The sequence below is a fragment of the Rattus norvegicus genome, chromosome 8, assembly GCF_036323735.1.
Source record: "Rattus norvegicus strain BN/NHsdMcwi chromosome 8, GRCr8, whole genome shotgun sequence".
NCBI lineage: Eukaryota > Metazoa > Chordata > Mammalia > Rodentia > Muridae > Rattus > Rattus norvegicus.
The window spans coordinates 49,306,463-49,323,859 of record NC_086026.1 but is presented as its reverse complement, the minus strand read 5'-3'; the positions used below and the strand labels follow the sequence as shown (position 1 = coordinate 49,323,859).

The following is a 17,397-nucleotide window of genomic DNA, read 5'->3' as shown; positions in this document are numbered from 1 at the left end:
TGGCTGATTGATTGCGTCTGTATGTTAGTGGTGTTTGTGTATGTGTGTATATGCCCACGTCTACTCATGTGGAGATCAGAGGACAATTTGCAGAAATCTTCTTCCCCCCCATCCACCACCACTGTGTGGATTTTGGGAATTGAACTCAAGTCACCACGATTGCTGGGAAGTATCTTTCTTTACCTGTAGAGTCATTCAGTTATGATATTCTTTGCCAGGGTCCAACCTCGACACAGGATCAGAGTTCTCAACTGGGAGCAGGGATATCTGGAAGGCACATAATAAGTATACACAGACTACTCTTTGGGTACAAACTGACAGGCAATTTCAAGGCTTAAAGTCTCTCTGTCTCTCTGTCTCTGTCTCTGTCTCTGTCTCTGTCTCTGTCTCTCTGTCTCTGTCTCTCTCTCTCTCTCTGTCTCTCTCTCTCAGCTCGAGGCTGCACACACTCTGCATTCTCTTGTGCACTCTGCTTTTCTCCATTGTGCTTTTCTTTTCTCGAACTCACACACTGGTGCACACCTCTGTTCATTACCCTTTCATTGTCACACACACTCTTCATACACACCTCACATTCTCTCTTCACATGCTCTTCTCATGCTCTCTCATTCACTCTCTCATTTGCTCTCTCATTTGCTCTGTTGCCTTTCTCTTAACCTAGTCTTTTATTGGTCATCCAAAAGCAAGTAGAAAAAAAGACATTGTGTAATCATTGCCAATTCAAATTTAAAAGAATAACCACATCCCACCAAGAATTAAGAATTACAATCGTTCCCCAAAGTTTCAAGCTTCCCCTATTCCCAGGCCTGTGGCCAAAATAATAATAATTACAAACTTATCATTATTTAAACTTTAACTTTTAACTTATTATACTTCAGACCTCAAAGCTCCGAGGTCAGCTACTTGCATTTTCCTGTGAAACTCTAGTGACAAATGACACGGGCAAAGCTGCCAGGCAGTGGCCAAAAAGAATCAAGTTAACCCTTAACGCAGTAGTTCTGCTAGCTTTCTGTTCCTTTACATTGCACACAATGACTCTCATAAAAGTCCCAGTATTCTGACTTAGTTTTTCTAGTATATAATTTTATATATTCTATACTTCCTTATCCAGAAACCAGTCTCAAATGTTATGTAAAACTTATTCCCTAACTTCAATAACTTTTTCCTTTCTTGGGGTCCCAATGTTGGCTCTAATTCACTTTCTAATAATTTCTTCAAAGTTTCTTTGCAAGTCAAGCATTTATCTGGAACTACCATTGTGCAGTTGTTACATTGTTTCTAAGATGAGAGCACACAGAGTGCACCTGGGCCATTAGGGCTGTGCTATGCTGTGCCCCTATGCCTCAGTTTCCAATTGTTTAAGAATCATTACATCAAGGAACATCTAGTTTCACAGAATTCACCAGAGCAGGAGAAAGAAGTAGGAAAGTCAGATATAATAGAAGAATTATGCACACCGAGGCCAACTGAAAAGCATTCACACACAAATAAAATCTATACAGCCGCTGTCCAGGGCTAAGGTTAGGAGAAATGGGAACAACCAGTTTTTACAAAGAGCTGCTGCGGGCTTCTGAGATGTCTCCATCCCGACCTACTGCACGCAGCCTCTTATTTCAGTTGGTGGGTCCCCTGGAGGGATGTGTCTCCTACTTCTCAGGGTCCCAAATGCCACCCTTTTATACAAGGAGCTGCCACAGGCTTCTGAGATGTCTTCATCCCGGCCTACTGCTGGCAGTTCCTGTCATCGTATGCTGTCCCCAGCAATTCTTATGTTAAATAAAATAGTAGACATTTACCCAGAAAGGGCAGAAGTAATTGTTCCAGAGGAATTTGCAGTGCCTTTAGTGAGTGCCCATTTGCCTTGGCAGGTTCATTTACCGGGTCACACCAGGCAGATGAACCCAGCAAACCATTCCCAGGTGGCAACGTTCGTCCTCCTGGGGCTCTCTCAGGTATGGGAGCTTCGGCTCCTGTTCTTCACTGTTTTCTCAGCCGTGTATCTTTTGACTGTCGCTGGCAATCTTCTCATTGTGGCCATAGTGACCTCCGACCCGCGCTTGCACACAACTATGTATTTTCTCTTAGGCAACCTTTCATTCTTGGACTTCTGCTACTCTTCTATCACTGCCCCCAGGATGCTGGTTGACTTGCTCTCACACAACCCCACCATTTCCTTTGGTGCCTGCCTGACTCAGCTGTTCTTTTTCCACTTCATTGGAGGCATCAAGATATTCCTGCTGACTGTCATGGCATATGACCGTTACATTGCCATTTGCCAGCCCCTCCGCTACACGGTAATTATGAATCAGACGGTCTGTGGGCTCTTCATGGGAGCCTCATGGGTGGGTGGTTTTATCCATTCCATTGTACAAATTGGACTGACTATCCACCTGCCATTTTGTGGTCCTGACAAGCTGGACAACTTCTATTGTGATGTGCCACAGCTGATCAAATTGGCCTGCACCGATACCTTTGTCTTAGAGCTTCTGATGGTGTCTAACAATGGCTTGGTCACTCTCATGTGCTTTCTGGTGCTGCTGGGCCCCTACACAGCCCTGCTTGTGATGCTCCGAAGTCACTCTAAGGAGGGTCGTAGCAAGGCCCTGTCTACCTGTGCCTCTCACATTGCTGTGGTGACAATAATTTTTGTGCCTTGCATCTACATCTATGCAAGACCTTTTAGGACATTCCCCATGGATAAGGCAGTTTCTGTGCTATATACAATGGTCACTCCCATGCTGAATCCTGCCATTTATACCCTGAGAAATAAAGAAGTGATTGCAGCCATGAAGAAGCTGTGGAGGAGGCAGAAGGATTTTCTTGGTCCCTCAGATCATTGACTGCTTAGCAGAAGCCATAATTGGAAGACCTAAAAAATCATCCAGAAAACGTCCAAAGTAGATAAAACTTCATGATTGCTAAAATTGTTTTTTATATCTTAAAAATTGTTTTTAATCGCAGTTAATTTCTGATGTCTAGAACAGGGGTAGAATTTTCTAGAAGTCCTAGGTGTCTTCTAGAAAAACAGTAGCAACTGTTATATAGCTTAGGGAGGACACTCCAGGATGAGGGTGATGTTGAACACACTATGATGTTTCAGTTTAAGCTACACTATACCCACAAGTGAGGAAGCTGGTGACCTTTCCTGATGCTTCTTGGACACGAATCAGAAGGTTTTTGATTTTCAATTTCTTGGAGGCAAATGGGGTCTAGTGATTAAAATAAATGTACAAAATCCTATCTCCACTTCAAGAAGCTGAATGACCACTAATGAAGGAAAGAAAATGACCTTGGACAAGTTAGTTTCACCCTTATAGTTCCTTAAGGTCATAGTTGTCACTGTCATTATATCTGTCGGGTTAGTGCAACCAGGGGAATGGGCCTGGAGTGAGAGTGAGGTTGGGAGATGTGTCTAAACCCCGAGAATCTCATCTTGAGACCAGCAGGAGTAAGGATCTCTCTCTCTCTCTCTCTCTCTCTCTGATCTGGACCTGCATGCCCCACACTTACCTGTGCAACCCCCACCTCAACCACTGTAGAGGTAGTCCTGTACCCTGGTGACCAAAGTACCTGTTTAACTTCCTCTCTCCCTGTGAGGACATGTCCAGCAAGTACCAGGAATTCCTCCTCATGAAAATGAAACATTCCCAGCACCTTGGTGTCAATCAATAATGTACATTCCCTGAGAAAACCCCTACTCACTCCCCAAGGTGTATGTAGCCCTTATTACCCTTGAATAAAGAGAGCTGTTTTGCTGAAAAGGCTCATTTCTCCCCAGTGCTCAAGCCAACAGAGTCTCCGTGGACCCAACCTACCCAGACAACCATCATTCCTTTCATTCCAGCCTGGCGAGTAACAGTGCCTAAATACTCCAAAGGCAGAAGCAGAACTGGGTTGCCAATATCTTCTTTATTTTATCATCATCATTGCCGTGCCCAACCTCGACCAGCAAGGAAGACACGACCAGAGGAGATCTTCTTCAAGCAGTTTACTCAGGAACCTTGATACACCCTTCTGACCCCGGGGAGCCCCCGCACCACACTTAAATAGCTAGCGCTGGCCAACCCTAGCAAGCCACGTGGGTCATGCAGATAGGCTGTCACTATGCGGAAGCTAGCAGGCCAGGCAGGCATAGCCAAATAAGGACTTGTTTACTACAAGGAGCGCTCCCCGTTGGGAGGGTGGAAGGCGGAAACCAGCGCCATCTTTGAGGCGCGGCATGTCGCAGCTCCCTACACATCATCATCACGACCATCATCAGCAGCAGCAGCAGCATCGCCATCTTCCTCATTATCATCATCATCATTGCTCTTGCTGAGAGCTCAGTGTGTCAGGCATTGAATGTACTGGTTTATATTTAGTATCTATTTACATTCTTGCAACATTATTTTAATTATGTATCACCATCGGTTTTTTGAAAAGAACACGTGCCATTTGCAGATTAAAGACACTAAATAACCTGTTGAAGTACTTACAGCTTATTGCTGGAATTAAGCCTAGGTCTGTTTACCTTTAAGATCCAATCTTACATTGTATCTAAAATTTCTTTTTGTGCCTAAGCATCAGTATTTCTGGAAAAGATGTGTTATTTGACAATGGCGTAGGTAGGTGCTATTTGGAGAATGAGGCAGATTAGGAAGGTGATTCCTGAGATGAACACATGGAAATAGGGAGTCAGGGGAGGAAGTTAGGAGAACTGAGGAGGAATTAACTTTAGGGGAATAATATCCAGAACACTGGTGTGGTAGTTTGTGTGAAAATGACCTTCATAGGCTCAAGTGATTGATGGAAATATGGGGGAAGGATTAGGTGCTGTGGCCTTGTTGGAGGAGGTGTGTTGCTAGAGGTGGACTTTGAGGTTTCAAAAGCCCATGCTATCTTAGTTAGGGTTTTATTGCTATAAAGAGACACCATGACCAAGATGACATTTAATTAGGGCTTGCTTACAGCATTAGAGGATCAGTCCATTATCATCATGGCAGGAATCATGGCAGTGTCCAAGCAAACATAGTACTGGAGAAGGAGCTGAGAGCTCTACATTTTGATCCAACTGCAGCCAGGAGAGGACTGTCTTCCAGGCAGTTGGTTGAAGGGTAGCAAAGCCAAGCTCCACAGTGACATGCTTTCTCCAAAAGGTCATACCTACTCCAACAAGGCTATCCCTTCTAAAAGTGCTACTTCTTGGTCTGAGCATATTCAAAATACCATACATACCATGCTAAGCTAGCTCTCTTTCTGAACTGTACTTTTGGATCAGGTATAAGCTCTCATCTACTGCTCCAACATCATGCCTGTCTGCTTGCTTTCATGCTCCCTGCCATGGCAATCATTAACCACCTAGAACTGTAAGCCCCCAATTAAATGCTTTCTTTTATAAATTGCCTTGGCTGGAGTGTTTTGTCACAGCATTAGAAACGTAATACTTGTCTTCCCTATATGTCCTGAACACTTTAGTCTTTCAAGTTCAGCAGTCTGTCAGGCTGTCTGGTACTGATATGAACCACAACAATGATGCTTCCTTCTCTGGTTCTTGAGAAGAGGGTAGTACAAGGAGACATAGGTATCATTAACAACTTTGTTTCAACCTCAGAGGCTTTTTTTTCTATGCTGTCCTGACTTACTCCGGCCCAGACACTGACATGTGAAGAGAACAGATGGTTCTGTTTCTAAACCAGCTATGAACTTTTTCCTTAGAAAATCTCACTAAGGTATGCAATGTATCATAATCATTATATCAAATCCCTTCAAATCCTCCCAAGGTTCCCTAAACGCTTCTCCCTCCCAACCCCTCTTTTTTTGTGTTTGCTATGTAACCCATTGAGTCTTATTAGTGCCACCAACTTGTTTATGAGCATGGCATTATCCACTTGAATATAGTACAATTAAATTTCATGACATTAATTTTGAGACAAAGCCTTGCTATATGGTCCATCCTGTTCTCAAATCTATGATGTTTCTGGCTTGGCCCACTAAACACTGAGATTGTGTGTACCCTTGGCTTATACTGTTACCTTGACATAATGATTACAAGACTTAGATTGGTAGCCTGCCTCTCTCAGCCTCACAATAAATATTTGAAATATAGAGCACAATAAATGCTTATATTGAAGAAGCTGTTTACATGTCTTTGATTTATTGCTCTTAAAATATTTATCTGGTGAACTACAAAATAATTCCCATAGACAATAAAATTAATATATTTGGGTAAACTGGGGCTATTTTTCACCAAATTCAGTTCTGCACTTGAAATAAGATTTATGAGGCTGAGGAATAAACAGAGTTATAATCTTGGGAATTGTAAGGTCTTACAATTGCTTGGCAGAATGATATATATTGTGTGACAGTTTTCCTGGGGAGAAACAAATGAATACCTACTTTCCTCAAAGAGGGAATTCATGTCAGACCAAAGTAATGATACCATTCATGTCCAACTTATGTTGCACTTAGTGGATTACTTACAGAACTGTGGACAAGTCAAAGGCATATGCATCACCAAATCTTCTTCAAACATGAGTGATGACTGATGAAAGCTGGGTTTTCTGTATTTATTGCATGGAGCTTGAAAGGTTGAAGTGTTTCCTTTATTCAACAGTTTTCACTGCTATCTAATCTTTGGGAGGGACAGACCTTATGAATCTTTTAAGTTTCAGGGACTTCTTGAGATTTGTGAGTTGTTCATTTCTAAGTCTTAATCAGTCTACCTTCAGAGACTCTAGGCTTCCCTTCAAGATGAAAAACTTCAATTCAGAGTAAGTGACTAATCAAAAGTCATGTTTTTTGTCTAGATGGGAAATATATTTTTCTACCTGGTTTATCTGACACAGCAAAATGTTAAAACAATTGCCAAAAGACGGTCATCTTGTATTGATTTTTCCTGTTAAGATCTTTGCTACTATTTTCAAAAATAAAGGAATACAGATCAAGAACCCCTTTGTGTATTTACAGTGATCAGAGTTAAGAACTGAGTGTTGACTGGCCATCTGTCCATTGCCAGTTGACATGTGCAACTTAAGGATGCTCTACTTACAGGTTGTCTTGTTTTAAAAATGACTTTGGTGAGACAGGATAAAATTTATTTGGTATGCTTACAATGTAAAACAGTATAACTGCTATTTTTCATCTTTGCATGATATCATATACTATCTGATTCTATGTCTCCTCAATATCTGTATCTACCTATCATCTGTCTACTTACCTACCTTACTACCATAATATATTTAATGATGGTACTTGCTATGACCATCTATTGAAGAAGTATGTCTGACTAGACTTAGTCTATAGTTCTTTTGGAATCTACCATACCACAAGAACACATGTACCACTATGTTTACAACAGCCTTCATAATATCCAGAAGCTGGAAACAACCCAGATGTTCCTTAACCAAAGAATTGATACAGAAAATGTAGTTCATTTACACAATGGAATACTACTCAGCTATTAAAACAAGGTCATCATTAATTTTGCAGGCAAATGGATGGAGATAGAAAATATCATTATGAGTGAGGTAACCCAGACTTAAATGGATATGCATGGTATGTTCCTGCTGATAAGTGGGTATTAGCCAAAAAGTTCAGAATACCCATGATACAACTTACAAACCATAGGAAACTTAACAAGAAAGTAGTCCCAAGTGTGGATGCCTGAAACCCACTTAGAAGAGGGAGCAAAATAATCTTGGGAGGCAGTTGGAGGAAGGAACCTGGGTGGAAGAGGGGAGGAGGTAAAGGGTAGGAGAAAATGGGGACAAGATCAGGTATAGAGCAAATAGGAGAGAAGCCCAGAGGGCCAGGAGAATGAATAAAAATATACAACATGGAGGGGGGCAAGGATACCTCTAGAAAGTCTCAGAGACCTAGGAGGATGTGAGAGGCTACCAGGATTCAGTGGGGATGACATTAGTCAAAATGCCCAACAGTGGGAAGAAGGAACGTGAAGAGACCACCTTCAGTAGATAAAAAAGGCTCTCAGTTGAGGCAGGGGGCCACCCACCCATCTTCAAAATTTATAACCCAGAACTGTTCCTGTCTAAAGGAAATGCAGGGACAAAAATGGAGCAGAGACTGAAAGAAAGGCCACCCACTGACTGGCCCAACTTGGGATCCATTCCATGCCTGCACACCAAACCCAGAAACTATTGCCAATGTCATATTGTCCTTGCAGACATGAGCATGGCATGGCTGTCCTCTGAGAGGCTTTACCAGCAACTGCAGATACAGCCAACGATTGGATTGAGGTAAGAGACACATCTGGAAGAGTTAGAGGAAGGACTGGAGGAGCTGAGGAGGATTGCAAGTCTATAGGAAGAACAACAGTGTCAACTAGTCCAGAACCCTCAGAGCTCCTAAAGACTAAGGCAAACACCAAGGATCATACACTAAGGCTGCTCTGGGCCTCCAGGAACATGTGTAGCAGAGGACTGCCTTTTCTTGTCTCAGTGGGAGAGGATACACTTAATTCTGTGGAAACTTGATGTCCCAGGGAAAAGGTTTGCTGGTGGGGGTGAGGTGGGGATGGATGGGCAAGTGGGGAAACACCCTCTGAGGAGGGGGTGGGGGATTGGCAAAAGGGGAGATGGGATGAAGAATTCAGAGAAGGGGGACTAGGAAGGGGGACAACTTTTGGAATGTAAATAAAATAATTTGATAAAAAAGGGAAAAAAACCCGTTTGTACACTATGGTAGTAAATTGGAACAAAACTGATACCTCATTCTATGACATTTACAAAGAGATATAAACTTACTCCCAATAGTAAAAGCCATCTAATTCAATCTCACTTTAAATTAAAATTTATGTTTCTTTCTCGTTCCTTCTCTGTCTCTCTGTCTCTCTGTCTCTCTGTCTCTCTGTCTCTCTGTCTCTGTCTTTGTCTCTGTCTGTCTCTCTCTCTCTCTCTCTCTCTCTCTCTCTGTCTTTCTGTCTCTCTCTCTCTGTGGTGGAGCATGCATGCAAACATGGATATGGAGGTCAGAGGATAGCTAGGAGCGGTTGGTTCTCTCCTTATACTCTATGCTCCTTGTGTGGCCTGTGGATCAAACTCTAGGTCTTCACCTGCTGTTGGACCATCTTGATACCATCCTATTCTATTTTATGCATAAGGAAGCCTACAACATATAATAATAAACATTTTGTACATATTCAAAGACGATAAAACAGCCTTACCATTCTTTTTTTTTTTTTTTTAAGATTTATTTATTATGTATACAGTGTTCTGCCTGCATGTATGCATCCAGGCCAGAAGAGGGCACCAGATCTCATTACAGGTGGTTGTGAGCTACCATATGGTTGCTGGGAATTGAACTCAGGACCTCTGGAAGAGCAACCAGTGCCCCTAACCACTGAGCCATCTTACCAGCCCAGCCTTACCATTCTTAAATGAAAATACATAGAAACAATTAAGGTTGTTAACATGCACTCGCTTACCTCTCCATCCACAGTTCTACTTTCATAGTCTTGAACATGCTCAATGTACTAATAATATGATAAAATTTTCTCAGAATCATGAGGAAGGAGGCCACATATTCTTTTATGCTTTTTAAACCCAGAGACACTAATTCAGAGAAAATGTGTCCTGACTGAATATTATCAAAAATATAATGTATACGTGTATGAAATTCTCAGAGTTAATAAAAAATATACTGAAAGTAATAGAGATTAATTTTAAGATAGAAATACTGAAAAAAGAAATTTTGGTAATAAAATATTTATGTCAAATAAAATCCCAGGGAACAGCCATACCAATAGAAAGGGCAAGTAAGACAAGATAATCAGGACTTAGGAGAAGACCTATCATGTAATTTGCTTACCATGAGCAAGTGTGCTTCATTCCAAGTACGTAAGGATGGATTAATAGACATAGTTCAATAAATGTAATATATTGCGTTAATAGATGCAAGTGCAGAAATCTTATGACCTCATAGAAGTAGACTGATGACTCACACTAATTGTCAACTTGAGAGAATCTAGAATCATCAAAGAGACAAGCAAATGGACATTAGATTAACTGAGGCTAGAGGTCCCAGTGCATATGAGAATATCACTATTCCATGGGCTGTAGGTTTAGATTACATTCAAAGGACAAAGTAAACTGAACAGCAGCCTTCATCTCTCTCTGCCTCCTGCTGTCATGACTTCTCAACTGTGATGGACTATATTCCCTCAGATTGTAAATTTAAATAAGCCATTCTCATCTAAGTTGCTGCTTCTCAGGGATTTGTGCACATACATAATCAAGCAGTGAACGACAAGAAACAGGAGATGGCTGAAAAAGGTTGCTCAATATGATATTTGATCATATCTACATTCAAACTGAGAAAGGGTGTCTTTTATCTCAGGACAAAAGTGGAGTATGAATGTGACAGGGGATTGCTATCGTTGCTATCTGTTTATGAAGAGTTCTGTGTTGGAAAGATGACTCTTCTGGTAAAGGTGCTTGTTGCTAAGTCTGATGACTTGAGTTCAATCTCCTATGGGGAAAGGAGAGAAACAACTCCTGAAAGTTGTCCTTTGAACTACAAGCATGAAGTGTAGCACACACATGTCCCCCACCATATATAAATGCAATATGAATATTATCAATTGAATTATTTCTCTTTTATATTTTTATTCCTACTTTAATGAATCTACCTGAGTATGTTAGATGTGTTAAGGAAAATTGTAATGTCTCCTGGTTACCCGAGTTACTACTCTATAGAGATGAGGTATTCCACAGTTTTGGCCCAAGTTGAAAGAATAAATTGAAGACTGTAAAGCATATACTCTTCCTAATTCTTTGCTGGAATTTGAATATTTTACTAATCAAGATTATTTACTGGCTGTTCACTGGTGTTATAGAGTGTCTTCTATGCTTTCTCCCCCTGGAACCCAATGTATCTTTGTTATTTATTTCAGTAAGACAAATGTACAAATATTGTGGTCTATACCAATCCTGCAAACATTAAAATCAGAAATTATGCCAAATGCTAGCATATTGATGAATCGGCAGCTGTAAATTTGAATAAAAGAGACAGTGGTATCAGAGAGAAAACCCTCATCCCACTTAGAATGACTGATTCTAGAGAATGTGTAGACATGAATCATTTTATGAGAATTTTGGAATAAAACATACAAGAGTGAATACAGGGAAGAGAGAGGTTCACTTCATCAGCATCACAGCTTCCCCAGCATCTGGTTTTTGGTTCTCCCCCGTGAGCAAGTCAGAACAAATTGAGCTTCTTGCTCTGTTACCTTCCAGGATGATTCATTCCCAGGAGGACCACTTTGATCTTATTCCAACCGGAACATGGAGGAGATGAACAGGGTCATTGTCCTGTAGCAGCTAGGAAGAAGGGGAGAAAGCTGAGGCTCAGAGAAACCAGACAGTGGAACTCAGCATGGTGACACAATCTGTAACTGGTTCATGGATACCATGAAGGCTCCACCTATGAACCTTGCCCATGTTTCCTTCAAACTAGCAAATGAGCATCCTTGTGATTTATGTTCCAACTCCATGCCCCCTTATGGTCACACATATGGCTGTGGAAAGCCTATGCATACATGCTAATCTCGATAGCACCTGTAATAGCAATAGGAGTGACTATTTTGGTTTGGGAGAAAATCTACAACCTCGACAGCTCCAGGGCATTGCCCTAAGGAGCACAAACAGCATAAAGTAGAAAGAAGTTATGCAATCCTAAGAACTAACATCCACGGAGCAGTCTGTATCTTGCATACTTCGATTTATGTAACTTTTCTGAATGACTGTATATAAAAATAGAGAGCCTATTGATGACAAGGGAGGAATGGGGACAGAAGCAACAAAGACATTGCTATTGAATGAAACATAAGATACTGTTGTGGTTATGGTAGTGACTTGAATAAACATCAATAATCGATTTTAAAATAAATATTTAGCAGTAGTCATTTGCATAAAATTAATGTTTTAATTCATTTTTAAAACCACAATTTATTGTTTATAGTTAGTTATATGATTTGTTTATTTATTTACATATTTTTGTTTACATGTAGTTTACATATAGTTATATATAGTTTGTTTAAAATATACTTATCAAATTTTCAGGGCATTTTTTGCAGGGTAGTCAGTACTGAAAACACACATATAAATAACATTATACAGATAGAGTGGTTTATGTATATGTGTATGTATATATGCATATTCATGCAATAAAATTAATGAAAAAAGATGCATTAATTTGAACGAGAGTTGGGAAGGATGTTTGGGAATGTTTGGAGGGAAGGAAGGGAAAGAATAAATGTAAATTTATTAGCATCTCAAAAAAGCTAGAAAAATTTCATTTTGGAAAACAAAGAAAAATCTATCCTGCTAAACACGGTTTTCTTTTTCTTCATTTTATGATAATACATAATACTATAAATCTTAAATGGCCATTAACCCTACCCCCTATATTAGAACATGTTGGGCTTTGGTAAATTAAAAAAGGAGTCAGGGAAGAACAAATATAATGCCAATAAACTTAAAATATTTTATAGTACTGCAAAGATTTTTTATAGGAGAAGATATTGAAGATACTCTTGATTTTTATGATTTGTGATGTGCCCCAATACACACAATACTGTGCTAGTCTAGTAAGCTATTGCCATTATTGACTAGGCTGTTCATGCAGGGTATTGAATTTTGCTTAACTTCAAAGCCTCATGATGTTCAGAGAAAGCCCTGGGGAAGCATAGGCCTTCCAAGTTTTAATCAGGTCCCAAGGATTATCCAACTCACTGAGACCCTTGGGTCATATTATCAGGTGGCTCTTTTGATATTAGTAGGTGCTACTAATTTAGGGTTGGAGAAGACATTCTGGGCAAAGCCACTGTAGAAATCACGATCTACAGCTCAGTTTCTTAGATCCTGGAGGAGTGAAGACTGAAGTAGGAGAGACAACCATTGAACAGGTCTGTTTTTCCCCCTGCATGGTTATTGACTAAAATTAGTTGAAGCTATTTGCCTCGCATGAAAATAGGGTAGAAGTATTAACTTCTTCCTTTCTTGGTGGGAATCTAAAATGGTGAGTGTTCAACTGTATGTAAGATACTCTGCTGTTTATTACCTGATTTAAGGGAACCAGGGGCCTTTCATAGTCTTCATCTCCTGTCCTCTGAGACCTCCATTGAGATGAGGAGGGAGGTAGTCTGTCAAGAAGAAATGGAGCAGAGAAAGTGGAGCAGAAATTCTGCAGAGCATGAGAGTGGTTATTAGTATGCTGAGTAAAATGTCTTCTGTGCTTTCATATTCATGCTGCTACATCCTCTTAATGATGAAAAAAATTAGACAACATAAGGGACTAAAACATAGGACTAGCATTCATCGCTCCACTCTGGCTCTGTTTCATGGGTTTGTTTGTGAAAGCTGAGATATTTATCTCAGTGCTCCCATTTGTCCCATTCTCACAGCTATGACCCAAGGAGTGGTCTCAGAAAACAATTCTTCTGTGAAGGAGTTCATCCTGCTGGGCTTGACACAGCAGCCAGAGCTCCAGCTGCCTCTCTTCTTCCTGTTCTTGGGAATCTATGTGGTCTCCATGGTGGGTAACCTGGGCTTGATAGTTCTGATTGTTTTGAATCCTCACCTGCACACCCCTATGTACTACTTTCTCTTCAACCTTTCCTTCACAGATCTCTGTTATTCCTCTGTCATAACCCCCAAAATGCTGGTGGGTTTTGTGAAGCAGAACATCATCTCTCATGCTGAGTGCATGACTCAGCTCTTTTTCTTCGCCTTCTTTGTTATTGATGAGTGTTGTATTTTGACAGCAATGGCCTATGACAGATACGCTGCCATCTGTAAGCCCCTGCTTTATAAGGTCATCATGTCCCATCAGGTCTGCTTTATGCTGATGGTGGGTGGGTATACAGTAGGGTTTGTGGGTGCCATAGCTCACACAGTGTCTATGCTGAGACTCACCTTCTGTGATGGCAACATCATCAATCACTACATGTGTGACATACCCCCTCTCCTGAAACTCTCCTGCACAAGCACCTCCATTAATGAACTTGTGGTTTTCATTGTGGTGGGTGTCAGTATAATAGTTCCCAGTGTCACCGTCTCTGTTTCTTATACCTTGATCCTCTCTAATATCCTCCGCATCCATTCTACAAAGGGCAGGTCCAAGGCCCTTAGCACCTGCAGCTCCCACATGATTGCTGTTTCTCTGTTTTTTGGATCATCATCATTCATATATTTTAAGTCTTCTCCTGTTGGGTCAGTGGATCAAGATAAGATATCCACAGTGTTTTATACCGTGGTGGTTCCCATGATGAATCCCTTCATCTACAGTTTGAGGAACAAAGATGTACAAATTGCATTGAGTAAGACTTTGAAGAAAAAGAGTTCACTTGAGTAGAAGATGTATTGATCTGCACGATGAATCCCAGTGTGGGCATATACATGACACATAAAGGATGGAGAGAAGAAGCCACCAGTGCAATAAAATGCAAGTGATTAAGTGACAAAGAAAATTAAATTGATTACAGAAATGGTTTCTTAAGTACATATAAGACAAGTAAGAGAGAGGTTATTTTCTAAGTTATTAACAGAAATTGCACAATTTAAAAGAGAGAGAAAAAAAAAAACAGGGTAATAACAATTCCAGAAAAGGCAAGATGGTCTAATTTTGAAGTTGAACTTTTCTAGAATTCTTGTGTAGCTGTCATGGGATAAGTGACTGTTAGCCAACCATTTGCATATTCATTAAATAAATTTCAATTAAGCACTGAAGATTTTGTTTGGGGCAATTTTCTGGTTTGAAAAGGGCACACGCATGTGGTATTTTGGTCTCTGGTCTCTTCTTACTTTATCCTTAAGGGAGGCCAAATATTTCCCTTTGATTCTAGTTACTAGGAACAAGCACCCGAAGAACGTATGGAGCAGTCAGGCTAAACATCTATGATGTGAGGACACAAACATTAGTGTTGAGTACAAATTAGGTCTCCATTAGGAAGACGCTGAACTACAACTGTTTATCAGTTATTTGTAGAGGGATTGTGGTTCCCTCTAATCCATTCATACTCTGCATTTCCTCCTTCATTATTAAGTTTTATTCTTTGTCCAGAATTTTTCTATTCCTTTTTTTTTTTTCCGGAGCTGGGGATCGAACCCAGGGCCTTGCGCTTGCTAGGCAAGCGCTCTACCACTGAGCCAAATCCCCAACCCCCTTTGTCCAGAATTTTAAAAGGTACAAATGGTATTTATTAATTAAGAAATGTAAGTTGAACATTTGTCCTGTCCTTGGATGATCTTAAAAATAAAAATAATACGATTAAGAAGGTACTAATTATTTATGGTTTCCAAAGTCTAATTGGTTGCAGTAAAGTAGAGACCAGGTAAGGTCCTTGTGAGCAAGAAAATCCAGAAGATGAAGAACTATTACACAAAGATATATCTGATTACACAGGAGGACCGCTGTGGAGATCCTTACATAACAGAGATGGTATAGAAACTTACTATGTGTTTGCTTTCTGTTGCCTGGTCAGGACAGGCTGTGCTGAGGATGGGATGTGCAATCAGAGTTTGCTGATAGGCCAGTCAGTAGAGCTTTCCAGGAAGACTGAAGACCTGGACATAACCATCAGATGCAGGAACAACTTTGATGCTTATGAGTCATGAGAAATAGGTGATTGTGATTCTGGTGTGGTAGACGAGAGGTAAATACAGAAGTATATGGTGTAGTGGAAAATAACTAAGGGATACAGTTCATATATTTGGGCACTGAAGGGGAAAATAGTAGTTTGCTTACTTTCATTTATTTATGGTAGTGATAAGGATAGAGCTGGCAGGATTTCAAGTATTAGACAATGTCCTACTACATCCCGAGACCCTGATAAACATAATATAAATCTAGGTGTTACTAGTTACTCAAAGGACTTAGGCCTTCTTTGCATTTATTTATTTATTTATTTATTTATTTATTTATTTATTTATTTTCAGGATTATCTATTCCTCACGATGGCCTTGAACCATTGAACTTAAGCGGTACTGGTATATGAACTTTCTACATAGCCAGAATTACATCTTCCGCCCCTGTTGCAAAATCCTGTTTGTGTTTGTTTATATAGACAGCCATGGATATTTCAGGATCAGTTTGTCGTTAAAGCCATGAGGTAACATGCTGTAAGATATATAGAATTGCCATGACCCTCAGGAAGGGTCATGTTTCTTTGGCTGATTCTGCATTTATAAGAGAAGATGAGTGAGAGACATATCAACTAAAACAGGAACACAAGACAGATGGAAATATCATTAATCCTTTGTTTTCGCTTTTTCTATACGTGTATCTACACTTGGAGAGTCCACTGGATCAGTACCCAGGCAGTCTAGTTTTGAGTCAAGATCCTAAGAGTTTTATTATTGGTGTTCTCTTAGTATTTGCATTTTCATATTAAGTGAAAGTTTCATTTATTTAGAAGTAATTACTTCCAGGAAAGTGCACACAGAGATGTCCTATAATCCCATTTGACAGGCACTTAGGAAGTCCCATTCTAGAGTTGTAAAGCACAGCTCCAGTTATTACTCTAAATGTGCAGTCAGGATTAGCAGATACATGACCCATAATGAAGTCACTTCCAAGTAGAGGTGATCATAGAAATTACATTGTCTCTGCAAGTGGTAAGAAAATTTCCAGGGCTTTCTTTCAGAACCAGAAGTAAGATTATGGTTGATAAGTCCACCTTTGACTCAGATTAAGTCATACTTAATATGAATGCACAAACACAAGAAAACAGCAATAACAAAAATCATAGGACCTTGGCTCAAAACTAGACTGCATGGGTCAAAATCTGATGGTCTTTCTAAGTGTAGACACTTTTACTGAGAAAGCAAAAACACAGGATATCTCCAGCTGTCTTGTGTTCCTGTCTTAGTTGACACGTCTCTCACTCACCTTGTCAGTCATAATTGCTTAATTATTCATATTCACCTTTGAAACATTTCTTCCTCTAGTTAAACCTAAAATTCATGTCATCCTCCCAGAGAAAGTCTGAAATTTTTCATTAGTAATTTTCATTTCCCCAAATATCCACTGTAATTGACTGGTTTCCCTGCCTTTAAATGGTTAGTTTTACTTGCTTTCTTGTGGTGATTGAATAGGTCAGACATACTGAGTGTCTAGAATCAGGACTCTGGTGTAGGACTTAGACTACAGCAGACTGTTATCGTATGAGAGTATTTAGAGAGAGGGCTGTAGGTACATGATGAGATAAAGTGAGTTCTTTAGCCTGGGTCCAGATTTAAACTGACATCTAAACAGTGCTCTTTTAAGAAGAGAAAACAAGGGCTGAGGAGATTGCTCCATAGGTAAAGAGATTACAGGGCAAGTGCGAGATCCTGCGTTTGAATCCCCTAAACCTATGCAAAACTGAGGCCTGTTGCAAGTATCTATGTCTTAGTGCTCCTA

General features: G+C 40.2%; 2 protein-coding genes across 2 annotated transcripts; both read left to right on the top strand.

Annotated features, from left to right (window-relative positions):
• Positions 1–1,895: 1,895 nt before the first annotated feature.
• Positions 1,896–2,840, top strand: Or4d5 (olfactory receptor family 4 subfamily D member 5). Its single transcript, NM_001000481.1, has one exon. It carries the CDS (start codon positions 1,896–1,898, stop codon positions 2,838–2,840), a length of 945 nt encoding a protein of 314 aa, NP_001000481.1.
• A 10,561-nt stretch (positions 2,841–13,401) lies between these two features.
• Or8b57 (olfactory receptor family 8 subfamily B member 57) lies at positions 13,402–14,349 on the top strand. The gene has a single exon (NM_001000789.1). It carries the CDS (start codon positions 13,402–13,404, stop codon positions 14,347–14,349), a length of 948 nt encoding a protein of 315 aa, NP_001000789.1.
• The last annotated feature ends 3,048 nt before the right edge of the window (positions 14,350–17,397 follow it).

Bases quoted from the DNA above. Each gene is read 5' to 3' on its own strand.
- Or4d5 (NM_001000481.1), top strand. From the start codon at position 1,896: ATGAACCCAGCAAACCATTCCCAGGTGGCAACGTTCGTCCTCCTGGGG.
- Or8b57 (NM_001000789.1), top strand. From the start codon at position 13,402: ATGACCCAAGGAGTGGTCTCAGAAAACAATTCTTCTGTGAAGGAGTTC.